Source organism: Lepus europaeus, chromosome 6, assembly GCF_033115175.1.
Source record: "Lepus europaeus isolate LE1 chromosome 6, mLepTim1.pri, whole genome shotgun sequence".
NCBI classification, from domain to species: Eukaryota; Metazoa; Chordata; class Mammalia; order Lagomorpha; family Leporidae; genus Lepus; species Lepus europaeus.
In genome coordinates this window covers 131,467,057-131,484,177 of record NC_084832.1, presented here as the reverse complement: position 1 = coordinate 131,484,177, position 17,121 = coordinate 131,467,057, and the positions used below count along the sequence as shown (strand labels likewise).

Genomic DNA, 17,121 nt, shown 5'->3' with positions numbered 1-17,121 from the left:
GACTTAGCAGTTCAAACCATAGCTGTCTGTTATCACTTATTTGTATGGGTCAGGAGTCCAGGCTGGCCTACCAAGGACCTCCGGCAAAGGGACTGGCTGGGGCTGTCCTCGTGGTCCAGCTGGGCAGAATCTGCTTCTGAGTTTGCTGCTGGGACTGTTGGCAGCTGCACGACCTCCCGGGTCATGGCCAGGGACCACTGCTCCTTGCCATGTGTGCCTCGCCATAGCATAGTTCACAAGATGGCGGCTGGCTTCCCACAAAGCAAATGAGGGCTGGGGAGCCCAAGCCCTTCCATCCCCTGGTGTGTCGCAAGGGGGCATGCCGCACTAGGCTTGGTTCATGGTTCAGGAGAGGGTTCCCCACTAGAAGATTAGAAGTGCCTGCCCCAGCAACAATGGGAGACCAGGTCGGAAACAGGTGGGCTGTATCACGGGGAGCCATGGGAGCCACCTAAGAGTGAACCTGTTCAGGTGAAAACCAAGCAGGAGAGATGCAAGTGTGACAGCCGAGTTCCACGACAGGCAAAGTGGAGTGGGGGATAAACAGAATTTTGAGGGCCCCCCAGAGATCGCCTGTGGAACAAGCCAGGAAGATCAGTGATGGCTCTGAGGAAGCAAAACCACTGTATTTTAATAATCAGGCAGTAATGGTCAGATAATTCCACGGAAGACAGCCCTCTGCTCTCACTGGAACCCATCAGCCTACCTTGACAATGCACTCCTGAAAACCCAGAGTTGACAACTGATGTTTGTGACTGCTTTTCCCAGAACCGATGATGAGGTTTGCTTTTGGCCTGCTCAAGCCCCAACCTACAGCGTGAAAAACGTTTGTTTTGCATCTCAAGATGCACACACAGGTGTATGTAATTGAGAGTCTTACAGAGAACACTTAACGTGACCATACAGGGCATCCCTGTTCTAGTGCCCTCAAGAAATGAAAAACCAGACGGTGATCGCAGAGTTCACACTGTCCACACCGACCGGTTACAGTTAGAAAATTACTGCTGTTGTGAGACCCTACGTTAGAAATCAAAATCGCACCACTCCGGGGGGCCAGCACGGTGGTACAGTGGGTTAGGGTGACGCCTGTGACAACAGCATCCCAAACTGGAGTGCCGGTTCAAGTCCTGGCTGCTGTGCTTCTGATCTGGCTCCCCGCTAATGCTCCTGGGGAGGCACAGGTGATGGCCACCCCCTGGCTTCATCCTGGTTCAGACCTGGCTGTTGTCATTTGGGGAGTGAACCAGCAGATGGAATATCTCTGTCTCTCCCTGTCACTCTGCCTTTCAGAGAAATCCTTTAGAACAAAATGACAGCACTTGGCCCAGCAGGAATTTGGTGGTCTGGTTCCCCTTCTAGCACAGCACAAAGCACCTGCGGCCAGGCTTGAAGCAGCAGCTGGCCTCAGATGGACCTCAGATGAACCCAAGGCAAGTGTGGGGTGCTCCTCTTCTTTTTAAAAATTTTATTTATTTGAGAGGCACAGTAACAAAATCTTCCATGTGCTGCTTCACTCCCCAAATGGCCTAACAGCCAGAGCTGAGCCAACCCGAAGCCAGGAGCCAGAAACTTATTCCAGGTCTCCCACAGCAGTGCAGGGGCCTAAGGACTTGGGCCATCTTCCACTGCTTTCTCAGGCCATAGCAGAGAGCTGGATCGGAAGAGGAGCAGCTGGGACATGAACCGGTGACCATATGGGATGCTGGCACCGCGGGCGGAGGCTTAGCCCATTACGCCACAGCGCTAGCCCCTCCCCTCCCTTTTGGTCATTTCCTGTCCAGGTTCTGATCCTAGGCCAACAGATCCAGATGACAGCCCTGAGACACACCCCCGCACACCCAGCTGCACAGCCTCCCACTTCTCCCAAGTGCGCACGGCGTGACCACCACCAAGTGAAGCGCGGAGGTCCAGTGGCCAGTGCAGACTGCTGGCCATCCCCGCCCACCCCCCAGCGTTCCTAAGCTCCTCTCCCGAGCCTGGGGGACGACCCCAGAGTCGCCTGCCAATCAGCAGAAAGCCGAAATGAAGGCCCTTTCCAGGCTAAGGCAGCAGTTCTCACAGGAGGGGTGATGTGTCACAGTGCACGCCAGCCCCCTGGAGCGCCCAGGGGACCCCGGGGAGAAAGACCTCCAGCCTGGACAACACAGCAAGTTCTGAAACAGCCCCACAGTCCCCGCCACAGGCCTGGGTCTGAGTCCCAGCCGCGGGCTAAGGACCCTGGGGGTGGGGGGAGTAGGTGCTGGCCCCCCAGCCACCCACCAGGAAGACCTGGATTGAGTTCCTGGCTCCCGGTCCATCCTTGACCATTTTGGGCATCTGATTTCTCAAATACACTTTAAAAACAATTAAGCCTGTGACCACCGAGAGGGGCGTCCGCGGGGGTCAGGCCCAGCCCCGCCGAAGGTGAGGGCAGCGGGCAGAGAAGGCTCGGGGTGGGGCTCCGGGAGCCGCGGAAGGGGCGCCCGGGCCGCCTCGCTCCCCCAGGGCCGCGGCGCAGGCCGAGGCGCCGGAGGCTCCGGTTCCGCGGAAGCGGGCAGTGCGCCGCCTTCCTCAGGAAGGCACTGGCCGCGGGGGCAGCGCGGCGAGGGGCCGAGGCGGAGTTCAGCGGCAGGCCAGGAGGCGTGGGGGCAGGGCCGCGCTGTCCCGCGGCCGCCCAGCGGCCTTTGTTTCCGGCCGGGCCGGCCCCGCACGGCCGCCGCCCTCGGCGCGGACACGCAGCGACCCCCGGCCCCGCGTCGCGACGGGCGGCTCGGCCAGCGGGGGGCGGGGCCGGGGGCGGGGCCGGGGGCGGGGCGGCGCGGGCGGGCGCGGCCAGGTGCGGGTACACACAGCGCGCCCCGCCCCCTGACGCGTCCCGGCGCCGCTATAACCGCGCGCCCCGCCGGCGCCGCCGCCCCGCGCCCGCTGACCACGCCGGAGTGGCCGTCCGCTCGCCCTGCCCCGCGCCTCCCCAGCCGTCTCTGCTGCCTTCTGTCGGACCCGAGCGCCGGGAGTGTCGTGGTCGCCGTCACCGCGAAGCGCGTGTGCGACAAAGCCACCGGGGACGCACGCTTGAGCTGTGAGGGACCACCGCGGGGACCACCGAGGTAGCGCGCGGGGCCGGCCGGGCGGGGGGCGCGGGCCTGGACTCCCGGGGCCCGGCGGCGGGGGTCTGCGGCGGCCGGGCGGGGCCGGCCGGGCGGGTTTGACAACCGGCGGGCCCGGTTGCATCAGCTCCCGCCGGGCTGGGGGAGGGGGCCCCGGCGCGCGCTCCCGGGGGCCGCGGCTGCCGCAGAGGCGCGCGGCCGGGGGGGTGGGGGGTCCGGGCGCCCCGCGAGCCCGGCGCGGGGTGAGGGAGGCCCGGAAGGCGGCGGGCGGGCGCATCCCCGCGCGGTACTTTTCCGCGCCCCGCGCGCCCCGCCCGCCGCGCCTGGTACTTTTCCACTCGGGCCGTCACGTGAGCGCGCGCCGGGGCTGACGCCGCCTCCACCTTCCAGGCGGCCGGGCCGGTGCAGCGCCAAGGACAAAGGGAGCGCGCGCAGCATGAGGAAGGCCGAGATGGGCAGGTTCAACATCTCCCCGGACGAGGACAGCAGCAGCTACAGCTCCAACAGCGACTTCAACTACTCGTACCCCACCAAGCAGGCGGCCATGAAGAGGTGCGCGGGCGCGCGCCCCGGGGGCGGCCGCGGGCCCGCCTGACAGGACCGCGTACACACCGGGGGTCGTTCTTTCCTTTTGTGTTTCCGCAGCCATTACGCGGACGCAGATCCCGAAAACCAGAACTTTTTACTGGAGTCGAATTTGGGCAAGAAGAAATACGAAACTGACTTTGTAAGTTGCGGCTGACGATGGGCGTGTGTGTCTGTGGCTGTTCACGCAGTCATTCAAATCTGACTTGCCCGACGCTGGTTTCCCCCGTTTAATTCTTGTCATATGTTTGGTTATCGTTTTCCCTCTGTGTAGCATCCAGGTACTACTTCCTTTGGAATGTCAGTATTTAATCTGAGCAATGCGATTGTGGGCAGTGGAATCCTTGGGCTTTCTTATGCCATGGCTAATACTGGAATTGCTCTGTTTATGTAAGTATGTGTAAGCAGTGAGTGTGCGGTGCAGGGCCGTTCGTAGCATGATAAGAACGTGTTTTGGCTCCAGAAACTGAATTTACCGTCAAAGTAGTTGGCTTAAGAATCCTGTACTCAAAAGTGTGAGAAGCCCCCAGGTCTCTGTGCTTCTACATACTGCGCGGTGTCAAGAATGCCGGTTATGCAGGGGGGGGAACAGAAACAGGCCAGCACCGAGAACTGGCAAAGGCAGAATCGCAACGCGTGTGCCGGTGAACTGTTGAGAAGTCCAGGGGAACTGTCTGTATTGTGGGGGCAAATGCACAAGGGAAAAATGTAAGGACAGTGTCTCCACTTCTGTTTGGTAAAAACAAAAAGTCTCCCCGAGGACCTCTGGCCCCTCACATGCATAAGAGAAAGAAAATTCTTCCAAACAAGGTACAAGGTGTGGTGGTATTTACCTAGTCTGGAACGTTCCTCCTAAGACCAGTGAGTCACAATTTTCTGAGTGCTGGAGAGCAATCCGTGTTGTTTTTTTTCTCCCCCAGTGTTTGTCATTTTCAGATACGTAAGATTGCCGCATGTTGTGGCCAAAACTGAATATTTTAATTAGTACCAGTTAGTGCTTGTGTTTAAAAGCACCCCTTGACCTCCTTGCATAAATTATTCTTGACTTTCCAGTGTGACTACCTGGGTAGAATGATAGAATTTGGAGGTGAAAGACCCTTGGGATCACTAACCCGTGGAAACTGATGAAAAATAGATACTGAACAAAATGCAGATGTGAGCGTGTCTTTCAGTGGTGTTCCTGCCAGAACTGTGCAGGTTTATTGTGGGTAGCCTCCTGGCAGGAGGGGTCGGTCCCTTCCAGTAGCCTGGAGTGGCTGCTTTGCCACAGATGTGTTGCATTAGCTGACTGGTGCCTTCTCAAGTCGCCTTCTCCAGGGCCAGGGAATATTCCTGAAAGAAAAGTAGAGTTTGCAAAGCCCTGCTTTGTGACATTGCACCCTGAGCCACGCCTTCCTTAGGGTCCTGGAAGGGAGGAGCCACCTGGGCTCCTTTTATTAGCATATTTTTTTCAGACCTCCCACTAAGATTGGTGCCCAGGAATTTACATAGGAAGAATCCTAAAGTGTTAGTGGGAAACTTGAATGGTGTCCTGTTAGATACTGGAAGCCCTTGCTGGCTCTTGGTGTAAAAACTGGAGGCAGTTTTTTAAATGCTACTGGAGTGGCTACAGTGCACATATAAAGGAGATAAGATGGCAACTGTTTGCTAAGTGAAGTTCTGTGGGTCTTGGCGCTGCTGAAACCACCTGTGCTTCCATAAGTGCTTCTGTGTTGGGTCAGCCATTTGAGTCAGTGGATAAGTGCTATGAAGGTGGCTAACGTGAGTTTCCATTCATCAGTGTCCGCCGTGTGTCCAGAAGTGCACAGGTGAATGGGTTTCCACACCAGCCTCGGCAGCTCCCAGCTAACCCTTTTCTGTGGCTGCCCTGTCCAGCTCACACGTGACTCAAAGCTCAGGGACTCCCTCTGTCCCTCAGGGTCGTTGTGGAGAGACTTGCTGAGTGTGTTTTCACCAAGGCAGCATCTCTCCAGGCAGAGGTGCCCCAGGCCGTGGTGGAGTAGACCGCACCGGGCACTGTGGGAGCAGGCCTTGGTTCCCTGGGCAGCCCCTTCGGTAACCCTGCATGTGGATTGCTCACGCGGAGTCGAGAGTCACACGACTGTCTTGTTCGCAGAATGTGGATTTTATTCCTTTTTTTTTAAAAAAACAGTCTCCGTTTCTCCTGGCTTTCCTGGCTGGCAGGAACCCAGAGCTGGAGTGAGGGGCACCTGTGCCCTACAGGGAAGCTGAGGGGCACGAGGCTTCCTGGAGTCCCTTCCTGTTGCACCATTGTTTTTCCCCCAGTCAGCCCGGGTAAAAGTTGGGGAGAGTTGGCTCCCACAGTGGGCTGATGGTGGCCTGCTCGTTCTAGCGCAGGCACTGTTGCACTTGTGACAAGGTTGGGCCTGGGTCTTCATGGGGGGCTATGGAGAAGTGCATCCCCACAGTGGCGCCTTCTCGGGTTTTTGCCCAGCTGCTAGGAAAGTTTGTAGTGGCTGGTGCTTGCAGTGGGAGGGGTGCGCTGCCTCCTTATCAGTGCAGTCCATGTGGTCCTGAGACCTTTCCTGAACCGATCTGAGTTGAATGTCACAAGACCCTTGTGGGCTGGCTTCAGTGGGCGGGTGTTAACCAACACGTTGAAGGCAGAAGTGGCAAGCAGTAGCTAGTGACGGTGCTGATATCCTCGCTCCCCCACTGGGATTAGTTTGGCCCAGATGGGTAGATCCTAGCTGTAGCCAGCGCTGTGGGACTGTTACCTGAGACACTGCCAGGCAGGAGAAGACACTTGAGCCAGCAGGAGAGGGCACACCTGTTCCTGGGGGCATTTGGGCACAAATAAGACAAATTCCATGCTTAATGTTATTTCAGCTGCCAAGAGCTGTGCTTGTTTCTAACCCTGTGCCTTTGCTTTCCCCATCAGAATTCTGTTGACATTTGTGTCAATATTTTCCCTGTATTCTGTTCATCTTCTTCTGAAGACTGCCAATGAAGGAGGTAGGAGACATTCCTGGTGTCCTCACTTTACGCTCATCATGGTGTCTTGCCTCTTACAAAACGTCTGCCTGGCTCTCTGTGCTCTTTGCTTCGCAGGGTCTTTGCTGTACGAGCAGTTGGGACACAAGGCGTTCGGACTGGTGGGGAAGCTCGCCGCCTCCGGGTCCATCACCATGCAGAACATCGGTGGTAAGCACCTGGGGAGGCTTTGCTCGTGGTGTAGCGCAGAGTGGTGACACGAGTTTGAGTGTCCTGTGGCACATCTTGCACTTGTAATGGTATAATTTTGTTTTCCTCCAGCGATGTCAAGCTACCTCTTCATAGTGAAATATGAGTTACCTTTGGTGATCCAGGCATTAATGAACATTGAAGATACAACTGGGTAGGTGCTAAGTAAGGTTATTCATAAGAAACCATTATAGTCTCTCATGGTCAGATACATTAAATCCTAGCCAGATACAGAGTAAGTTATCCATACGTATTCCTGTGGAAACCAACCAGAGAGTCCCCTGAAACTTGAGGATGAAGAGGCCAGAGGTAGTAGCTCACCTGTGACACTCTGGTTATCTGCTCTCTAACCTGTATGTGAAAACGAATTTTCTAGCACTCACTGTCTCTTGGAGTTAGTTACGATGTGAACTCCAACCTGAGTTAGGTTTGAGGCTGCAAATTTACCTCAAAAGATCATTCAATGCCTGTCTGGCTTTTGGTTAGGTTCGAAGCTCTTAAATTTTTTTTTTTTTTAAGATTTATTTATTTATTTGAAAGAATTACACAGAGAAGGAGAGGCAGAGAGAGAAGTCTTCCACTGGTTTACTCCCTAAGTGACCACGATGGCCAGAGCTGAGCTGATCCAAAGCCTGGAGCCAGGAGCTTCTTCGGGTCTCCCACACGGGTGCAGAGGCCCAAAGACTTGGGCCATCTTCTACTGCTTTCCCAGGCCATAGCAGAGAGCTGGATTGGAAGTGGAGCAGCTGAAACTCAAACTGGTGCCCATATGGGATGCTGGCACTGTAGGCAGTGACCTCACCCGCTATACCACAGCACCAGTCCCTGCTCTTAAAATTTAATCTCTGCTTTCTGTGGAACAGTCTCCCTCTCCCAGCAGAGTTGTTGCTCCTGGTGGACAGCTAGCTTTCCAGCTAAGTAAACAGAGCAGGGCCCACTTGCTTGGATGCAGCTTATCCACTCACCACGGAGGAGGCTGTTCATCTTTGCTTTGGCTTTAGGCACAGAATTGGGTAAGTCAGTCTTCAGTGAAGTGAGTGGAATTCACAGAGCAGTTGCAGTTTGAAAGGAGAGGTCTAACTGCAGGGCCAGAACCCTCAGGGACAGCCTAGTTCTCTGACTTTTTGGAGGAAAGCTGGGTGAAGGTGTCACGAAATAGCTGACAACCTGGAGTAAGTCCTGCTTTGCGGATTGTTTGTCTTTTTGGTTTCACCTGTGCCTTTTAACTAAGCGTGAAAGAATTGTTGAAGTGTTTAATAAGTATGTTTGCTAACAAATGGGCTGGGGGGACAAAAGACTTTTTAAAAAATTTCCTTGTTTGTAGCATTAGACTTTGCAAGCTAAAAGTTGTAACCAAGTTAGTATACAGTTTTCTCCAAGTGCTTAAAGATAAGATTCCTGGCTTAACAAAGCAGCCTTGTTGGCTGCATGAGCACCAAGCCTTTAAGGAGCATTTTATGTTAGGAGTCAACTGGCAGCCTTCCCAGAGTAAACAGAGGGACAGAAGTTACACTGTCTCCTGCCTCATTTCTAACCTGGGTGAATATTCCTCTAGCCCACAAAGTTAAAAAGTGACTGCTGTCTTGAATAAGGGATGTTTTTCCCAAACCTGTCTTTTTCTGTTTGTTTGTTCTCATGATATTTCTCTAGAATGAGGGTTTTTGTGGCTGTTTTTGACCTTGCCTCTCCTTTCTTCAACCCAGATTGTGGTACCTGAACGGCGACTACCTGGTCCTGCTGGTGTCGCTGGTGCTCATTCTCCCTCTGTCACTGCTGAGGAACTTAGGTGAGCAAACCCCCCAGTACGAGTCCGTGAGAGTGGAAGGCACAGGCAGCTCGCGGGAGGGCTTGAGGGGCCCACATGGCCTGGGCTTCACAGTGACTCAGAATGAGACTTCTGTCTGATTTGGTTGTGACGAGTATGCTGCGAGCTGTGAGATAGTGTGTGAGAATTGGAAACGGCGGTGATGGGGCATCTGCCGTGCCTGAGCCCACTTCACCGGTCGTTCGTGTTTTCTCCTCTTCCAGGGTATCTGGGATACACCAGTGGCCTTTCTTTGTTGTGCATGATGTTCTTCCTAATTGTGGCAAGTATCATTTTCCTCCAGAAAATATTGCTTAAAAGCCCTTTCGAGGCTGTTCAGTTCAACAAGTACAGAGTCCTGTGTTTTCAGGTGATCTGCAAGAAATTCCAGATTCCTTGTCCGGTGGAGATTGCGTTGATGCTGAACGAGACTGTGAATGGCACCTTAATGCAGCCGGCAGCCTTTGCAGGTGACTCGGCGCTCAACGAGACTCTCCACGACTCCTGCAAGCCACGTTACTTCATCTTCAACTCCCAGGTAGCTTTAGGGAAGAAAACAGGGAAGTTATCCTCTGGAAGTTTTAAAATACTTCTCGGGGTCAAGTGAGGAGGACTAGTAGGTACTTTCTAGAACACATGTGATTAGTTCATTACTGAGGAGTGCGCAGAGGTTTGTGTGTTAAAAGAGGTTGAGAATGAAGTAATACTCTTGCAGTAGTTGACGCATTCGCAAGTGATATTGATACTGATGAGCACATTGGAAGAGTGGAAGCTAATTATGCGAAAGAGACTCCTTAGGCTTAGAGTCTAAGATTGTCGACGTAAAGTAGAAGCTGTGAAACCGTTGTGACAGTGTGTTACACAGGGTGCTAAGTGGACTTCTGTGTTTTTTCCAGACTGTCTATGCCGTGCCAATCCTGACCTTTTCATTCGTCTGTCACCCTGCTGTTCTCCCCATCTACGAGGAACTGAAAGGGTGAGTGTTTCTATCACGTGACTGGGGAAATACTGGACTCCCGTTCTAACCACCGCTGAAACACACAATTGTTTTTTCTTCTGAATTTGCACAGCCGTAGCCGTAGGAGGATGATGAACGTGTCCAAGATCTCGTTTTTCGCCATGTTTCTCATGTACCTGCTTGCTGCTCTCTTTGGATACCTGACATTTTATGGTAATTTTGCAATGCCTAGTTTATTCAAACACATAGACACACATTGTTACTGAGATGAAACTAATACTTGTCCATGTGTACTTCCAGCCCTTTGAAAATTTCACTTGTTTTGTGTTCACATTTATGAGAAAACATTGAGTTTAGGATTCAGAATTTCTCAGTGTGTTTTTGATCAATAATGTTTAAAATCCATGTTAAAACCACACCCTTAGACAGTGGCATATTTGCCTCCGAGTTCCCTTTGCCTCACTCTTCTCCTATTTCCTCAGCCTGTATCACACAGACTGAGGCCTCGCTCTTCTCCTGTCTCCTCAGACTGTGTCACACACAGACCGAGGCCTCGCTCTCCTGTCTCCTCAGACTGTGTCACACTCAGACTGAGGCCTCGCTCTTCTCCTGTCTCCTCAGACTGTGTCACACACAGACTGAGGCTCATTCTCCTGTCTCCTCAGACTGTGTCACACATAGACTGAGGCTTGCTCTTCTCCTGTCTCCTCAGACTGTATCACACAGAGATTGGGCCTCGTTCTCCTGTCTCCTCAGACTGTATCACACAGAGATTGGGGCCTCACTCTCCTGTCTCCTCAGACTGTGTCACACACACACTGAGGCCTCGCTCTCCTGTCTCCTCAGACTGTGTCACACTCAGACTGAGGCCTCGCTCTTCTCCTGTCTCCACAGACTGTGTCACACACAGACTGAGGCCTCGCTCTTTGTCTCCTCAGACTGTGTCACACACAGACTGAGGCCTCGCTCTTCTCCTGTCTCCTCAGACTGTGTCACACACAGACTGAGGCCTCGCTCTTCTCCTGTCTCCTCAGACTGTGTCACACACAGACTGAGGCCTCGCTCTCCTGTCTCCTCAGACTGTGTCACACACAGACCGAGGCTTGTTCTCCTGTCTCCTCAGACTGTGTCACACACAGACCGAGGCTTGTTCTCCTGTCTCCTCAGACTGTGTCACACACAGACTGAGGCCTCGCTCTTCTCCTGTCTCCTCAGACTGTGTCACACACAGACCGAGGCTTGTTCTCCTGTCTCCTCAGACTGTGTCACACACAGACTGAGGCCTCGCTCTTCTCCTGTCTCCTCAGACTGTGTCACACACAGACTGAGGCCTCACTCTTCTCCTGTCTCCTCAGACTGTGTCACACACAGACTGAGGCCTCGCTCTTCTCCTGTCTCCTCAGACTGTGTCACACACAGACTGAGGCCTCGCTCTTCTCCTGTCTCCTCAGACTGTGTCACACACAGACTGAGGCCTCGCTCTTCTCCTGTCTCCTCAGACTGTGTCACACACAGACCGAGGCTTGTTCTCCTGTCTCCTCAGACTGTGTCACACACAGACTGAGGCCTCGCTCTTCTCCTGTCTCCTCAGACTGTGTCACACACAGACCGAGGCTCATTCTCCTGTCTCCTCAGACTGTGTCACACATAGACTGAGGCTTGCTCTTCTCCTGTCTCCTCAGACTGTATCACACAGAGATTGGGCCTCGTTCTCCTGTCTCCTCAGACTGTATCACACAGAGATTGGGGCCTCACTCTCCTGTCTCCTCAGACTGTGTCACACACACACTGAGGCCTTGCTCTCCTCCCTCTCCCTCAGACCATCAGACACTCTGACTGAGGCCTGCCTCTTCTCCTGTCTCCCTCAGACTGTGTCACACACAGAGAAACTGAGCCAAACCACGGGATTTAGAGTTTTAGCTCCCGTTGTTTTTAATGGGGGTCATGTGGCTAAATCTCTACTTGGTATTTAGAAAAAATTTTCTTCAATGTTATTTTAATTGCATTAACCATAATTCCAAATTAATCTTATTAACTTCTTAGTTTGTGGTCATTTTGTGAGTAGCTAATAAGCTTGGAACAGAGTTGGCCATGGGTTGGATTTTGTGCCTGACCTCCAGAACACTCACGGCCGTCTTGGTCTCTCGGTAGAACACGTGGAGTCGGAGCTGCTTCACACCTACTCCACTGTCATGGAGACCGACGTGCTGCTGCTCATCGTCCGACTGGCTGTGCTGGTAGCTGTAACCCTCACCGTGCCAGTGGTCATCTTCCCGGTAAGCAACTGCCTGTACTGCTTTTGGTAGGAGTGAGTTTTTAAAGACGGGAGGATTTGCTGAGAGATGGAAAATCTAGAAAAAAAGAAATCAAGTCTGTGGTTTTGAAGAGACTTTTAAAAATATGTAGATTTTTCTAAATCCATGGGGCATTTTTTCCACGCTGTATCTACAGAATGCGTCTTGTAAGTGATCAGGCAGTCAGAAAGGTGGTAACAAGAGGGAGCATGGTGTCGCTTCAGTAGGTGCTATTGCAGACACAGCCCCTGTTACCTGGAGAGGGACAGCTGCATTGTGAAAATGTTCTGTTGCTCCTTTTGCAGATCCGGAGTTCCATAACCCACTTGTTGTGTGCAGCCAAAGATTTCAGTTGGTGGCGTCACAGTCTCATCACCGTGTCTATCTTGGCATTTACCAATTTGCTGGTCATCTTTGTCCCAACAATTAGGGATATCTTTGGTTTCATTGGTAAGTGGTACTAAGTGCCCAAGCTGATTGAAATACTGGGAATTGCAAAGTTTTTAAAAATAGTGAGTGACGGCTGGCGCCGTGGCTCAATAGGCTAATCCTCCACCTGCGGTGCCGGCACACCTGGTTCTAGTCCCGGTCGGGGCGCCGGATTCTGTCCGGTTGCCTCTCTTCCAGGCCAGCTCTCTGCTGTGGCCCAGGAGTGCAGTGGAGGTTGGCCCAAATGCTTGGGCCCTGCACCCCATGGGAGACCAGGATAAGCACCTGGCTCCTGGCTTCGGATCAGCGCAGCGCGCCGGCCATGGCAGCCATTGGAGGGTGAACCAACGGCAAAAGGAAGACCTTTCTCTCTGTCTTTCTCTCTCACTGTCCACTCTGCCTGTCAAAAAAAAATAGTGAGTGACCTCCTGAATTCTCAGACGCAGTGGATGGTCCCTTGCAGGTGCATCTGCAGCTGCCATGTTGATCTTCATCCTCCCGTCTGCCTTCTACATCAAGTTAGTGAAGAAAGAGCCAATGGCATCTGTGCAGAAGATTGGGGTGAGTGACGAGAGTCGGTGACCAGAAACTCGTGTGCCTGGTACTGGATTTAGTATCTCAGCCCAGGCACTTGTGCTTTGCTCTGAAGTGTATGTGAACATCACAGGTGGAGGCAGGGCAGGGAAAGGCATCGTCCATGCATTCAGCTCTTGGATTGGTTGGCGGAGATGGGAATAGCTGTGCAGAGCCCTGGAACCAGTGCGTGTCAGGCTCCGCCTGCCGTGTGCCAGACACTCAGCAGGCATCAGGCGAATGCTAGAGAAAGGTGTGTGACGTGTCTGAGCGAATGAGACCCTCCCGAAAGAGGAGCCTCGTGCTGGTGGCTTTTTGTGCCTGTCCTGCAGAGCCCTCGGGGCTGCATCCCAGCTGTGGCGTTCCACTGCCACTGTGGTCTGTTACAGTACTGGGCTGTCCATCTCCACCAGAGGTAGGGGTTGGCAGTCCCTGAAGGGTAGGGTTGGGGCTGACTGAAGCCGCGTCTCCCCTTGACGCATCCTGTGTAGTCGAGTGAGTTGGGTTTGAGTTCGTGACTGAAGCTTTGCTCTAAGAGATGGCAGAAACCCATGTGCGGTCGTAAGTGGTGTAGCTTGCTCACGAGAAGCCTGCCTGCTGCTTGGAGTGGGGGCTCGGTTGTTTGGGGCAGGGGCAGCCCCTTGGCCGGGGAAGCAGGTCATCAGAAGCGAGGTGTGACTGTCCGCGGGAGGCCCTCGCTCACGGCTGTTCTGTGCCCTGTGCAGGCGCTGCTCTTCCTGCTGAGCGGCGTGGTGGTGATGGCGGGCAGCATGGCGCTCATCGTCCTGGACTGGGTGGACAACGCCTCCACGGGGGGCCACTAGTGACACCGCGCCCTCCGAGCCCCGAGCCCCGACGCCAGTGTTGAGTCTTCTCAACTGCGAAGTCTCACTGATGTGTTCAGTTTCACTTCCTTCGAAGTGCAGATTCCTCTCGCGTTCTTCTGAGTGCAGAATAAGTGAACTTTTTTTTTTTTTTTAAAGGAAACTTATCTGTGTGTTAGAAATGGATATTAACAGCAAAACCACGAGTCTCGGGTTAAGGGAAGTGACAATTTTATTCCATTCCAGAGAATGGACAAACTCTTAACTTTTATCAAGCCACATGTTTGGCTGTGTCATTGTTTTAACTTGGATATTTTATGCTTTTACTTGAATGTGCCTAATGGAATCATTCGATGTGAGAAACAATTCTTAATTTACTGAAAAGTATTGGAATAACCATTGAGGAAAAACACTATTATTTTTTTGTACCAAAAATACTTAAAGACCTCAGAAGCACTATTTTATTTTCAAGAAATTGCTTTTCTTGGACTTTATCCAGAAACGGTTGTCAGTGAACTCCGGACAAAACAATTTCACTGATATTTAAAACAAATAGTGATATTATGAAATGATTTGCCTTTTTGTAGGCATAATAAGCCAAATGCTTTTTTACCCAAATTAACTTTGAGAGATGATGCAATGAAAGATTGCACCGCGATTAGGAGGGTGGTGTCCTCCCACTGAAGCCTCACCTGACTTGGAGGGCGATGGGTCGGCTCCTGCTGCGCCGACTCCGGTGAACTGCCATGTTCATCGCTTCTCTGTCCCCAAACAATTTGGCTCATTGACTCTGAAGTGTTCAGTTCTTCAACCTCTATTTGAATGGGAGCTAATGCAGATATTCCTATGAAAAATAGTAATGTTGTGTTGCAGATCATACAGGTGGGTCAGACAGGGTTGATTCAGCCGCATCTGATGGCAGCGCTGTGCTGACAGCCCTGGGTCCTGGCTTTGGGCCCGCCCCTTTTGGACATTGCTTCCAGCAGTGAAGAGTGGGCATTTGGTGGCACGAAGCCAGAGCACAGCTTTGTGAAATGCTCGTCTCCTGGAAGTGCGATGACTTGACAATGTATGGCTTGGTTCTGTTCATGTTCTGTCTGGTAGAGGTCTCTTCCACAGGTCACCCCGATACTGGTGTAATAGAGTTCTCTTTGTGGAGGCCACTGGCTTTCTCATGCCGTAAGCTTCTTAAAAACCTCCTTTGCACTGGATTGTCATCTCATTCTTGTACAACGTGGAATTCCCTGTTTACATCCAGCGAGTGGTCAGCGAGGGGAGCAGTGGGCATGGGCGTGCACCGATGTGGTCCGGCCGCGCGCCCACCCTGCTGTGTAGCCCCTTTAGAGGTGAAAGCGTCACTCTGAAACTCGGCGTTAAGAGCACACTCATTGTACGTTGCGGTGTATGGTGACTGTATTATTAAGTAACGTGGTACTCTGCTCATCAGGCATAATGTCTAACATGCATAATTCCATCCAGTGGTTGAGGGAAACAAATAAGGAATGGATTCTTCAGTTGGTCATCTGGCTCCAAGGTTTTCTCTTGAACTAAGCATTTTTGGCTTTAGGCCAGGGCCAGAAAGGGCAGACATGGTTTTGTTACACATTTTTTGATTTTCTGTACTCTGACTGAGTGTACAGGCCAGGTGCGTCTGTAATTAGAACCCTCACAGAGCTGGGAGACACCGTGTAGTGCTGTGTTGAGGGAAACGGTGGTCCAGTGTTGTCTGTTTCTGTGAAGACCCAATCAGCAGGCACAGGCTGGAAACAGCGCTGCTGTCGTTAACCGGTCCGATCCACACCTCCCACCTGCTCAGGCTGAGATGGGCACTTCTGCTTGAGCTGCTGATTCTGTGACTGAGGACCTGAGCTGTTCTGTGTGGGAGGAAGCACCCTGGCACCCAGCAGGGAAAAGGAATCCGGGCTGTTGCAGCTGGGAGTCGCCTGCCTGGGGACATGGCGCTGCGTCACTTCTCCGAGCGCGCTCCTCCGCCTTGAGGCCCTAACAGTGCATCCCGTGAATGAGCAGTCTTCAGTATTAGAACCACTGTCTCATCACCTCATTTTGCATTACTGTCTTCCGTGGGTGTTTCAGTTATAACTGTAATGTTATTTATAGAACAGCATTAATCCGTGAAAGCTAACCTATTTTTCAATATTTATGATATCTGTACATACATTGTCTGTCCATATGTATTTGTAAATAGGCTGTATATAATGTCAGGTGGGGTCTTGGGTTCAAGTGTATATAGTCCTGTACGTTTCTTAACTGCATTTTGATGGATTCCCATTATATATATCTGTAAGAATTGTCCCTGTAGAACATGTACAGAGAATTCAGTATAAAAGCGGGCAAACTGTGTGCAGACCCCAAACGTTGAAGATACTTGTTTAAATTGTATTTGCAGTAAACTGGCTGGCCATCAAATCTTAAATTAAAATCTGGTGCAAGTTCAGGCCCCTTATTTGAATTTTAAATAAGGTCTAAATCTTCAAAATGCAGCAGTTCTACAATGTGATCTAGCGCAGTGAAACCAAATGTGACCTCGCGTGATGCAGGCCTTCGAGCACCTGGGTGTGCTGACTGCGTGTACATAGTGTAAATATGCCCCTGTGCGTCAGGCTGGCAGTTCCAGAGCGGCTGGTTGGCCGGGAGTGCTGCACCGTTTCAATGAAACAATGGGTGTTTGTTGTAACTGAACTAAAATAAACACGTGCTTACTCCTGAGTGGCAGTGTTCCGTTTGTTTTGAAGTCGTGCGGCTGGTGAGGTCACACCTGACGTATTTTGTGTCATCGTCTGGCACCTGGCCTTAATGGTGAGGGGAGCGGTGTCTGCCAGAGAGCTTTGTGGAGGCTCAGCTCTCTGGAAGGCCACCAGACCTGGTCTAACAGGCAAGGGTCTGGCTCCAGGACACCCCACCGCACCTGTGATGCAGATGCACAGAGCATTTCAGGAGCGCTCGGGCAGACTGGAGAACTGGACAGGGAAGGAGAGGAATGGTGCACCAGCCAACAGGCACCTGAGTGACCGGCTGGACGGGCAGCTCACATCCTCCTGAGACTGTGGCTCAAAACGGAAGGTGCTGTGGGTGCCTGGGGTGGGGGTGGGGGTCCCTGGGTGCCATGATGACACCCCAGGACTGGCAGCAAGCCTGGGCGGAAGCTGGGGTGGTGTCCCGGTGTTCAGCGTCCAGCAAGCCTGTGGGAAGGGGTTGGTGTCACAGGTTCTCCCAGGGCCTGCGTACATAGGATGATGCTAGTATGAGGAAGACTGGCTGGTGTGGCGCATTAGGTTAAGCTGCTGCTCACGACAGCCAGGTGCTGCTTTGAGTCCCAGCTTCTCTGGATCCCGCTCTCTGCCGA

At 52.7% G+C, this 17,121-nt stretch overlaps 1 protein-coding gene across 1 annotated transcript; it reads left to right on the top strand.

The window, feature by feature from the left end:
- Nucleotides 1–2,905: 2,905 nt before the first annotated feature.
- Nucleotides 2,906–16,484, top strand: SLC38A2 (solute carrier family 38 member 2). Its single transcript, XM_062195120.1, has 16 exons — nucleotides 2,906–3,086; nucleotides 3,477–3,638; nucleotides 3,732–3,813; nucleotides 3,946–4,061; nucleotides 6,574–6,647; nucleotides 6,744–6,836; nucleotides 6,948–7,029; nucleotides 8,579–8,661; nucleotides 8,904–8,962; nucleotides 9,050–9,217; nucleotides 9,576–9,655; nucleotides 9,750–9,850; nucleotides 11,789–11,913; nucleotides 12,237–12,381; nucleotides 12,824–12,921; nucleotides 13,659–16,484. The coding sequence occupies exons 2-16, from the start codon at nucleotides 3,523–3,525 to the stop codon at nucleotides 13,755–13,757; spliced, it is 1,521 nt and encodes a 506-aa protein (XP_062051104.1). The 5' UTR covers nucleotides 2,906–3,086; nucleotides 3,477–3,522; the 3' UTR covers nucleotides 13,758–16,484.
- The last annotated feature ends 637 nt before the right edge of the window (nucleotides 16,485–17,121 follow it).